The following is a 12,274-nucleotide window of genomic DNA, read 5'->3' as shown; positions in this document are numbered from 1 at the left end:
GAGCTCTCTCTGATTCCATTTCCTGCTCTGTGAATTAAGAGGCTGGTCTGGACAAGTGGTTGCTAACGTCTTTCCCCTACCAAGCAGAGCTGTATACAATATTCTAACCCTGCGATGTGTGAAGGCATAGGGACAAGTTTCTTCTCTGCAGAAGTTAAAGTTGGGGTGCTGGTGCAAATCTGCTTATCTGCTTCCCTGGAGGAAGGAGCATGGACAGAAGCTCTACAACTCCGAAGAAGAGAGCTTAAAACAAAATAAGACAAAACAAAAAACATTGGTCCAGGTCAGTGGTTTTCAAAATATTTTTGGTAATGGAATCCATTTTTCAAACAAAATCCTAAGCGGAATCCTAACATATAAACCAGATGAGTGTTAACTTCATCAGCAAAAACTTAGTTAATAAATTCAAATTTATACCATTTATTACAAAGACATTCATGGATAACCAATAAAGCCCTCTGATCCAAACAAAATTTTGAAACCAGCTGTCTCAGTTCTGCCCTGACAGCGCACTTACTTCTGTATTTTGCTAAAGTCGTATAGATCCGTGATGGGAGAGTATGTAGAAATGGTAAACACTATTCAATGACATACAACCTAATAGACTCTTGGGTTAAGTGGATGTGACAGGAGAAACGTGATTGCGTGGTCTGCCCAATGAGTGAAGCTGGCAATGATGTCTCCACTGTCGCCTCCAACTTGTCAAGCTTGAGTGTGTAACACATTCCAGAGTTCGCTTCTGTTCCATGGTTTTAAAACAGTTAAAAGTGTATTTACAAATGCACTTAGGATTCACACTTGCAGAAGCCCTGGAAATCATGTCTTTGGAATCCGAAGGGTTTCTCAAAACATAGAAAACGACTGGCCTGGATCATCACAAACGTTTTGTTTAGTCTATTAAATATGACAGCTTTCTAAGGTGAAGAACCTCTGTGTGCTGAGAAGCTAACCATCTACTCTGTAATGTTCATCTAATCTTGATTTTTATATACATACTGCCTTTGCTCCATGGAGAATGCATGTAGAAAGTTTTTGGTCATAAGAGCAGTAATCAATGAATGGCAACATACTGGTATTTCCATAACACTTCCTAGTCCACTAGAAAAACAGGTTTAGTAATTACTTTTTTTATGTCCTAAAAGTATATACTTTTATTTAAATAAATAAGTGGCCTGGAGGAAGCTCATAGGAATGATCAAAGCAGAGAGTTTCCAGAGCTGTTTTTCTTCCTAGCTTGGTGCTTGATGATGATATATATGGAATAAAAAAGAGAATGGAGGGGCTGATGCCTTGTCTGTGGTCTTCAGTGATTTCATCTCTAACTGGACTAATAGGAATTTGGTCTGTCTGTGAACATGCAGGGTGAGTGTACTTCAGATGTCTGGTTTTTATTTTCATCGTAGTTTCAGTTTTAAGGAGAGCCTACTGGATTTTTCCACAGTCCACCCACTAATTAGAGACACAGGAAGATAATGACTATGGTTGCTTAGCTTATTTTGAAGCCTAACCAAATGTGGAATCTGGAGGTGGGGACTCTTCTTTCAACACATGGCATTTGCTTTGGGGTTTGACTAGCCTGCATTTTACAGTGACTGAAGATTTCTACCACCAACCCCCCCCCCCCCAAAAAAAAAAAAAAAAAAAAAAACCGTGACAGCACTAACTTCATTTATAAATCGGGTGGGGTTTTTTTGTTGTTGTTGTTTTTGGTTCACAATTAGGCAAGTAAGTAGTTTAATAAATTAGTACTTTGACAGCGGAGCGATCCTATACTTTTTTGGTTTCTATTTGATTGAGTTATTTTTACTGAAGAGTTGACAAGGTACTGAAACTGAGGTGCTCTGTAAACCCTGGGCAAAGGCTGCAGAGCCTCACCATCTACTGGAAAAGAAAACTTACTGTCACATTTCATTCCTTGATGGATAAGTCCATACAGCAATGACCCACAGTGATCACAGAAGGTGGGGCTTCCATAAGTGTGGATTTTAAACTTGTGCTTGCTTCTGGGGTCCTGGGGGGAAAAGAAGCATATTGTTCATTCCAGTCATGAAAGGAACACATTTTTGGACTAAGTCAAGGTCAGGCCCCACTACTTCCTCTTGCCATGTCAAGGTTCAATAGCATGAGACTGTGTGGCATTCTCTGGGATAATACAAAGGGTGCTGGTGACTTTGCCACATCATGTGTTAATAGGCTGCCCATTTGGGGCCATACAATAAATATCCACGTTTCCTCTCTTTACAGGGTATAATTTGCACACACCAGAGTTTCCAGCAATGTTGTCACTTTGGGACCAATAGTCATAAAAATATTTGAGGGAAATAGTGTTTTAAACACCATAGTATCATGGTATTTCCAGTGCCCAGTACAGGCTGCAGCACATGGTAGATACAAAATCAGGGTATATTTGTGAAGCTGAACTGAGTGACTACAGATCCAGCTCAGTGGAGTTGGGGTGATCTCCTTTTGGGCAAGTTTTTTAGCAATACACTATTAAGACCAGATATGCATCCAAACCAACAGAGACCTTTTCCTGCTTCTGCACTATTTCCAAAGTATCACATGCATTTGGATGGGCAAACTCCAGGATAATTGGGTGAAAATTGGAAATGCACTGAAAGCACACTTTCCACAGCCCCCTGCTGCAATTTCATTACCTTCCCTAGCATAACATACAAATTACTGAAGGCACAAGGCAGCTTTCTCTCAAGTAGCATTTTTGTTCTTCAATTCACAGACAGATTACAGATAAGGAAATAAACATTATATACAGCATAGTACCAAAGAGCACGGACCCTGCAGTCAGACTGCCTGGATTCCATCCTAAGGCTACCACCTTCCAGAAGCGTGACCTTGGACAAATAACTTATCTTTTCTCCCTCTTCTGTAAACTGGGAAATTAATAGCACCTATTTTATGTGGCTGTTATGAGGACAAAACAAGTCAGTCTTATTAAATGCTTATGTGGTCAATCTGCTTCTTAGACCTCTGTTCACTAATACGCAAAAGGAGGCTGAGCAGAAAGACCTTTATGTCCTACTTGAAACAGAAAACAGTTTCATCCTCGAGCCTGTATCAGGACACCCCCTTATTAAATCCCTCCTCCTGAATCATTCTTTGTGGCCCAATCAGTTGTAAATACAGAGCTGCCATTTACTGAATTAAAGAAGACAACAGAGGAGAGTGTGGTTTTGGGAAGGGGCATGAGACCGAAAACTTCACTGCAGACATGGTGAGCCTGATGACTTCTTTAGTCTCTAATGTTTTTTACATGCAAAGATACACAAAGAAAGCTACTCTTGGCTTCTGACTTTCAAAGAACCCAGGTGCTGGTGATTTGAGAGAATTTTCAAGGGGATTTTGATTTTATAAGAGGATTCATCTTTTGGTTAACTTTGAAACCTACAATCCAAGCCACATATGCCAATGAATTATACAGTTGACCCTGGACAATGCGGGGGTTAAGGGCATCAAGACCCACTCCCCCACAATTGAAAACCATGTATAACTTGTGACTCCCCCCAAAATTGATAGCTTACTGTTGACTGGAAGCCTTACCAAAACATAAAACAGTCAATTAACACATATTTTGCATGCTGTATGTAGTATATACTGTACTCTTATAATGAAGCTAGAGAAAAATGTTAAGAAAAACATGAGAGAAAATAAATGTACAAAATCCATGTATATGTGCAGCCAAGTAGTTCAAATCTGTTGTTCAAGAGTCACCTGTAATTACTTTTTAAAGTCATTAATTTAAAAATCCTGGAATATTTCAATCATGTAGAATAGTATAAAGAATATTAAACACGTAAGCGCCACTCAGACTTGATAAATGTTAGCATTCTCCCGATTTTTCATTGTATGATTATCTTTGTTCTACTGAGACATTAGTGACCTTCAAAGTCATGTGGCCAGTGAACAGTAGAGATAGGATTAAAAAAAAAAAAAAAAGGATTTGACCAACATCTGCATTTTAACAGATTCTCATCCAAGAGCTTTTAAAAAAAAATATCCATCCAGAATGAAGATTTGGCTCTTAACATTTTTTTAAACAAAGTTTTATATTTTCAACACTTCTTCTTTTAGATTTTATTTATTTGAAAGAGAGAGCACATGTGTGCACAAGTGAGGGGGAGAAGCAGAGAGAGAGGAGAAACCAACTCCCCACTGAGCAGGGACCAACCCCTCCTTCATGTGGGGCTTGATCCAAAGGCAGACACTTAACCAACGGAGTCACCCAGGCACCCCAACACAATTTTTTAAAAAGATTTTATTTATTCATGAGAGACAGAGAGAAAGAGGCAGAGACACAGGCAGTGGGTGAGGCTTCCTGCAGAGAGCCCAATGTGGGACTGGATCCCAGGACCCCAGGGTCACGTCCTGAACCAAAGGCCAATTCTCAACCACTGAGCCACCCAGATGTCCCAATACAAAAGTTTTTTAAGCAAGTCTATCACCTGTTTTGTAAATAAAGTTTTACTGGAACACAGCTACGCTTGCTTATTTACATATTTGCTGTGGCTACAATGGCAAAGTTGAGGGGTTATGACAGAGCCCACAAAACCTAAAATATTACCTACTTGGCCCTTACAGAAAAGCTTTGTCAATCTCTTCAGGACCATGGTTTTCTCTACACCGCAGCAGCATCACCTGTACCTTGTCAGAAATTATGTAGCCTCTCCCCAGACCAAATGAATCAGAAATCCCATGAGGCCTCAAGCTTCATGTTTCAACAAGCCCTTCAGATGATCCTCATGTTGGCAGGCACACCGAAGACTGAGAACCACTGCCTTGGAAGGTCATTTGTCAAGTATCTAGTAAGTGCCTACTGGGTGCTAGGTGCAGGTGTGTGTGGATGATTAGCAATATTGGGTTGGGACATTAGTGTACTTTCAAAATGTCTCTTAGGGTGTGAAAAATCAATGCCATCCTTGGGAGATTATTTTCCTTAGTGAGTAGTAGCTATGAGTATGGTCTCAAGAGTATGGGCTTAGCCTTCCACCATTAGAGCACTACACCAATTTTTCCAATATCCCAGATGTTAGGCAGAATGTTGAGGGAACAGAACAGTGTCAGTATCAATTAAAAGTCCCCATGTTGACAGCAAAGGGCATGTCCTATCATGTGGAGGGCAAAGAGGATGCTAGGGGAAGGGAAACCACCAGCTTTCCCTGCAGAAGGCATCAACAACTGGCGCTAAATAAATAAAGCATGGCAGCTCACCCTCAGCCCTCTGGAGCCTGGGTGTGCCAGTTAGCTCCAGGGCGGCTGTCCTGCCAGTTGGTTGTCACACAGATCTCTATTGATGTGGCACATGGGCAACCTGCTTCACTTTTCAGGAAAATCAAAGTCTTACTCATCCGATCTCCATATGGCACCCTCAGGGCCCAACCGTTTTGAGGTGTAGGAAGAGAGGAAACCATTGCTTCCACCTCCTGTAGAAGTCTGGAGAATGACCAAGTGTTGAAGTCTTCATGCTCCAAAATCATGAGTGGCCAAGAATCATACTTATGTTAATGAGAATAGTAACACAATAATACCTGTTTGTTGATCTACAAGTGCATGCAGGTGCTTTACAACAATCACGACCTCTCCTACAAAAAGAACATTTACCAGAATTCTGGAGACCTGTGGTCTGACTCTAGTCCTGATATAAACTCAACAACTTTGGACAAGTCATGTCACTTACTTATAAAGCAGAAATAAAACCAATCTGCCTATGTTATAGGCTGGCGGTGGGGCTTATCTTAGGGAACATATGAGACAGGGCTTTGCAACCCCAAAATTCCTAGACAAATGAAGTAAAGACCAAGATGCCCCAGGTTTTCCAACAGTACTTTAGTGACTTGAGTCAGAAAAGGAAGAGGAAAGTTGATCAACTCTGGACCTCACAGGGAGCTGGAGCGAGGCTGAATTGGCAAGGAAGAAGGGGACTTCTTCTGGGGTCCAGAGTTCCTGTCCTCTGCCCTACAGTGGCCTTTCCAGGTAGGTGCCCCACGCCGGGTGGTAAACTGTAAAACAGCCCGCCAACCCAACCCGCCCTGTGCACTGCTCTGACCATGAGGACGGCTCATCTCTGTCTCCATGGAAATGGAACGCAGGAGCACAGACACTCATTTCCAGTCGAATTAATCTCACCTTGTCTGACAAAGGAAACCACAGTGTTAGCTAAACAGCTATGACTTATGATGATTTACAGAAGCAACTGTCCTAAAAAGCTCCCAGGCTCTCTCTGTTCCTATCCATAGCTGCTAACTAGTGGTGTGCTTTACTTCTTTGGGTTCTGATTCCCCCTCTGGGGATCTGAAAGGATTGAGTCAGCACTTTCAAAGGGGTATATTTCCCAGGGCCCTCCCATTGTCAGGAGGTGCCCGTGGGCTGCTGCTGAGGGTGAGGGAGGCCAGTGCTGAAATACAAGCTGGAAAACCACCAGATTAGATAATCTCCTTGATTCTGTCTTGCTTCTAAAAAGAAAACATTTAATTTTTATTCTGATGCAATGTAAGACTCACAACAATTTGTAAAAATAGTATGGATTGTTCCCATACATGCTTCAGCCAGCCTTCCCCAGTGATAACATCTCACAGAGCCACAGCATGTTAGCAAAACCAGGACCTTGACTCTGCGGCAATGCCACTGACTAGAGACTTTAGGGTTTCACCAGATCTTGCATGCGTAATTCCAATGCATATATTCTTAGTGTACAGCTTATGAACCAAATATACTGTTTATTAAATGGGGGATATAGTAAATATTTGCTGGGTCGATACCATGAATTCAAGCAGACCACCATCAAAGGAGTGTCTGCTGCTATATATCATATACATAACCCACTGGATCTCAGGACAGGGTTGTGGGAGGAGTCGTCCAAAGATTTATCTGCAAAGTCGAATCAGAATATTTTCTCTTAATAAATAAACCACATGCTATTTCCAAACCTTCTGACCAACTTTTCAAAACCAAATGATTTCAGGGCATAGGCCAATCGAGGGCTCACCCAAGTGATGGTGCCAGCCAGGGGTCAGAGCCATTGAAAGATGTGTAAGTCATGGGCTTCCAGGTGGTATGTGCAATCCTGGCTTCTCCTGTGTTGCTCTGGCTGTTCCCTTCACCTGGCCCAACCATATTATGCCAAGACCCCATATGCCAAAACACCAAAAAATGGTATTAACAAAGCTGTTTCCTCCTCTTGGGAAGCCTCTCCAGACTCTCCAACACCAGTCACAATTTTCCTCTTTCATCTGGCCTTCCAAAACACGTGATCTCTGACTTTAATATGCCTCTTACACATCCTGCTACTTCTGAGGCTTTACTTCCTCTTTCACGTTTCCCTCATTTATCACACACATATGCATATCACAGACAAACACCTGAAGGACACACATCAAAGTCCAAGAGCTGACCCTAAAGCTCACCACTGAATCAAAACCAAGGTTAAAATGAAGTTTTTGTATTAACCTTATCTCCAAGCTTCCTGGAAAGCTGGAGTAAGAAAGGAAAAAAGAAACATACCAAAATCCTCTAGGATTGCAAAGCCACCTGGATGCAGACATCCATCTTATTTTCCTCTAAAACCACTGGTCTCCCACATGGTGAACTTTCAATAGGTGTGTACTAAATCTTCAACAAAGCATATTTTTATCATTGTTCACCTGAGAATTCTAGATAAAGCTACCCCACATATTAATTATGGTAAAGTCTGGCCTCATTTAGTGCAATAACAACAAAAACGGCTGGTATACTCTAAGTCATCACGGTTACCAAGTTAGTAACACTTCCCTATTTAACACAATTCATGTAAATTTTTTTTCCTTCTCTAGACACTGGCAGCCTCTCATTAAGTGGAGTATGAAACCTACTGTCACATGTCACAAGTTTGACATGATATTATAATGAAAGAGGGAGCCATTCGGCTCCAATGTTTCTGTCATAGACACCGTTGGGGGAAGAAAGAGAGATTTCTGACTAAACCAATTTTCACAGGCACAAATGAAGTCTAACCTACAAATCTAAATCTAGACCTCTTAGAAAAAAGTACCAAACGAAAATTTCAAGTTCTACCGAAAGCATCTGCTGGTCTGTTCCTCATATCTTGGTTTTATAATACAGCAACTTAATTAGCTTTCCTTGGAGACATTGCTCTACATTTCTACCAGAACTTGTCAGTCTTTTGTCAAAATCATCACAGCCACCATCATGATGCAGTGTGCTAAGAATAAACCCATGGGTCTGTGCTGCACAAAATTTTGATACTGATAAGCCCCTGAATGTCCTAGATGCCTTCTTGTGTTATCTAGAACCATCTGGAAGGTGTGCTTGAGGCAAGCTTCAAATGGTGGTCTTCAAGGTTGACGTCCACCATGCCTAAGGTGAAATCTCCAGAGAGGCTGAGGCTCCCCACACACCTGGAGGCAGGCAATCAATGGTGCCTTTTGTTTTTTTTTTTTTTTTTTTTTTATTTTTTTTTTTATTTTTTATTTTTTATTTTTTTTTTTATTGGTGTTCAATTTACTAACATACAGAATAATACCCAGTGCCCGTCACCCATTCACTCCCACCCCCCGCCCTCCTCCCCTTCTACCACCCCTAGTTCGTTTCCCAGAGTTAGCAGTCTTTACGTTCTCAATGGTGCCTTTTGATGTTTACATTTGAACAGACTTCATTTCAAAAGCCCCTTTTAATTTGATGAGTAAAATAATGGCAGGTTTTTGGCTAGAGGTCAGCCTGCCTTGAATGTTCCACTCAATTCTGAATGCCTCTGAAATGCCCCACAGGATTCTCACAGAGCACCAAAACAGCTGTCATGGAGGGTTGTTTCAGTTCAGACTTTAAGAATTTCTGGAAAAGACTCTGTTTTTAATAGTAAAGCCTGCAGGGTGGCTTCCTGAATCGCCCAGAGCAGTGTGGTTCCTTCAAGCTGCTCCTTCTAAATACCAAAGAAAATTCTCCACTTTCACCATCTGATGTGTTCTCATGAATCATACTTTAAGCCAAGCCTAGGTCTAAATGTCACCCACATGCTGACTATACAAGTGACACCAAAAACATTGCTCCAAGGGTAAATCTGGCATCATTTCTGTGATCTTAAATTTCTTGGGAAGCAGTTTTATTTTTTATTTTTTCAGTAACTTTTAAAATTCCTATTTAAATTCTTTTTTGTTACCACGAGAGTATTACTAAAACCAGATCATATGACCAGGGTGATTTTATGTAACTTGGATATCACCATAATTATTACATTTGATACCATGTACTGAGAAAGGCTCTCACATCCCTTCTCGGGCTGTAGTATCAGCCTGGTTGACTGTATTTGGGTGTAAGGAATGTACTTGGCTTTTGATTACACTGGTCTTGTTGAATGTTGCCTATTCTAAGGAAGAACCAAAGAACTTCCATTTCTGGTGAATTAAATTTTTATCTTAATGTAATCCTACTTTATTCTGATAAATAACATTCATCCCTACAGTTGAACTTCTCAACCCAGGCTTTGCGGGTAGGATTCCTATGGGTCCTTTGCCCAGTTCTGCAAGAGGCTGTAATCATTAAATAAAAAGCAGCAAACTTTTTAAGAAAAGATTCTGCGTAAATCTCTACCAGCAAGACAAGGGCTAAATAAACCATAACATATTTATACTATGGAATACTATGTAGCAGTTAAATGAAATAGATCTTTTTGTAACAACACGGACAGATCTCCAAGATAAATCGTCTAGTGAAAAGAGCAAGCTGCAGAATGGAACATAAAATGCCATTTATGTAAAAGAATCAATGACAACCCCCGACACAGAACAATAATACAGCTTCTCTCCCTCTCTCTCTCTATATATATATGTGTGTGTGTGTGTGTGTGTATGTGTATGTGTGTATATATTTACTTATTTATATATGCATATATAAATAAAATGCATCTGGGAAAGTGTGGTGACAATAAATTCCGAAATGACAGGGAGAGGAGATTTTACCTGAAAAAATTTAAGTTAAAAAGAATGAATTCATATACATTATCTATGCAACCCAAATTACCTTGAATCCCAGCTGAATATGTTTGGTTCTGTTTCAACCAGATGGTGAGATGCCATTAGAGGGGGAGCCTACCCATGTCAAAGGAACTAGGGTACAACTGCTCTGTGATAAACGGACTGTGTTAATAGCTTCTCTAGCAATCTGCTGAGGAGGTGTCTGTATGAGCTCACTATGCAGATATTCAGAACCACTAGGCCATCAATGAAATGGAAATCTTAATTAAAAGTTATAAGGTAGCCATCATCTCCCTACTTGTAATCAACTTTATATGCTGCCATCATCTCAGGACAAAAACCTGACATATAGTCATGTCCTGTCAGTTACAGCTTTTCAATTCCAAAAGAATCTTTGATGGTTTAGTATGAAGTGCTGGTATTAAAATGTTTAAAATGTGCAAATATTCAAACCACAAAGCCTATTATTCATTTAAAAATGTGGTGCCTCCTACTTGGCTATCAATTTCTTCATTTCATCTCAAAAATTATTTCCTGGCGAAGATTCCAGGTGTGGCTCTGGTCCTGTCTCACTTGGGAGAGGCAGAGTTACACTGCATTAACAAATCACGAACTTTTTAACAAATCACTCCTGATTTTCAGTGGTGCAACACAATAAACATTTATTTCTCACTCTTTCTTCTGGGACCCAAGCTGAGAAAGCAGGCCCTATCTGGGATATTGCCAGTCTCATGGCAAGGGACAAATGTCAGTACCACTCAATCGCTCTTAAATTTCCAACTTGGAAATGATGCCATCGTTTCTGCTCACATTTCGTCAGCCAAAGCAAGACACGCGGCCAAGTTGGGAATCAGCAGGGCAAGTGTATATAATCCTCCCCAGGAAGGGGCAGCAAACATTCTGAGTAATAACATAATCCACAAAGACCCAGAAAAAGTCCAAAGTCTACTGCCATTTTACATTATTTGAAGAAGGACAAAAGAATGGATTAGAACTTCAAACTTTAAAAGCTTGTAGGTTTTAAGGTCAACGGAATATAGTTTTAAGTTGGAGGTATCAAATGAACTACCTACCTTTCAGATGTTAGATTAATTTAGCAGCAAAGGACACCCCCTTTCTTAGTGGCTTATCACCACATACATTTATTTCTCTCTCATTATATAAATCAGGGCTGCAGAGCAGGAACATCTGCCTGCTTATTCTAGGACGAAGGGATGAAGGGACATCCGCTGTCTGGAATACATCATTATCAGGTAAAGAAAAGCAAGAGGTAGAACTGAACAATGAAATCTGTTAATGCTTCTTGCAAGTGGCTAGTTCCCACCTCTCCCTCCCCCATTCCCCACACCCCCTGCTCACCACTGGTCAAAGCAAGGCACAGGGGGATCCTGACCCCAAGTGGAAATGCTCCTTGTCCAGTGGGGAGCTGCAAGCCACATGGCAATGATGGTACCCGTCATCTTTTTATAGGTGGTGGAGCAAATGGTGGGAGGCAATGGAACCTTCCATAGATGCTCCTCTGCTTCTCTATTTACACCACGTACTTAGAAACTCATGGACATGTTTGTTTCCAGGATAAATCGTTATTTTTTCTCTTTCCTGTAGTCATATTGACTCTTCCAATGAAAATCATTCAAATATTGTTTCTCTGCCCATTCAATTAGGCATGGTGATTGCTTTATTTTTAAGATTGTATTTGAGAGAGAGAGAGAGAGAGAGAGCATAAGCAGTGGAGAGGGGCAGAGGAAAGGGAGAAGCAGACTCCCTGCTGAGCAGGGAAGCTGATGTGGGAACTCGATCCCAGGACCCTGGGATTATGACCTGAGCCGAAGGCAGATGCTTAACCGATGGAGCCACCCAGTCACCCCCATAGCAATTGTTTTAATTAGCTTTATGATAACCTTTTAAATGGTGATCTATTCAGGAAAATCTCACATTTAAAAAAATTTTTTTTCTAAGTTTTTATTTTGAAAGAGCTTTAAACTCACAAGTTGTAAAAACAGTGCAGAGAGTTCCCAGGTACCTTTCACCCAGCTTCCCCCGCCCATCATAACAGCTTACAAAGCCAGAGTGGATGATCAAAATCCAGAAACAGATATTGACACAAGATCATATGGATTTCTGGGAGGCCTGGGTGGCTCGGTGGTTGAGCATCTGCCTTTGGCTCAGGGCATGATCCTGGAGTCAAGGGATCAAGTCCCGCATCAGGCTCTCTGCATGGAGCCTGCTTCTCCCTCTTCCTGTGTCTCTGCCTCTCTCTCTGTCTCTCATGAATAAATAAATAAAATCTTTTA

At 41.0% G+C, this 12,274-nt stretch overlaps 1 protein-coding gene across 2 annotated transcripts in view; it reads right to left on the bottom strand.

Moving 5' to 3' along the window:
- The window catches only part of PRKCA (protein kinase C alpha), a 395,705-nt gene that overhangs the window by 123,774 nt on the left and 259,657 nt on the right, over positions 1 to 12,274 (bottom strand). For both annotated transcript variants that reach the window (XM_038546804.1, XM_038546805.1), the window contains exon 4: positions 1,900 to 2,011. In XM_038546804.1, coding sequence (XP_038402732.1) covers positions 1,900 to 2,011 — 112 coding nt within the window. The remainder of the gene's footprint in view (positions 1 to 1,899; positions 2,012 to 12,274) is intronic.

This window comes from Canis lupus, chromosome 9 (assembly GCF_011100685.1).
Source record: "Canis lupus familiaris isolate Mischka breed German Shepherd chromosome 9, alternate assembly UU_Cfam_GSD_1.0, whole genome shotgun sequence".
NCBI classification, from domain to species: Eukaryota; Metazoa; Chordata; class Mammalia; order Carnivora; family Canidae; genus Canis; species Canis lupus.
Note: the sequence above shows the minus strand (reverse complement) of the source record. Positions and strands in the feature narration are given on the sequence as shown.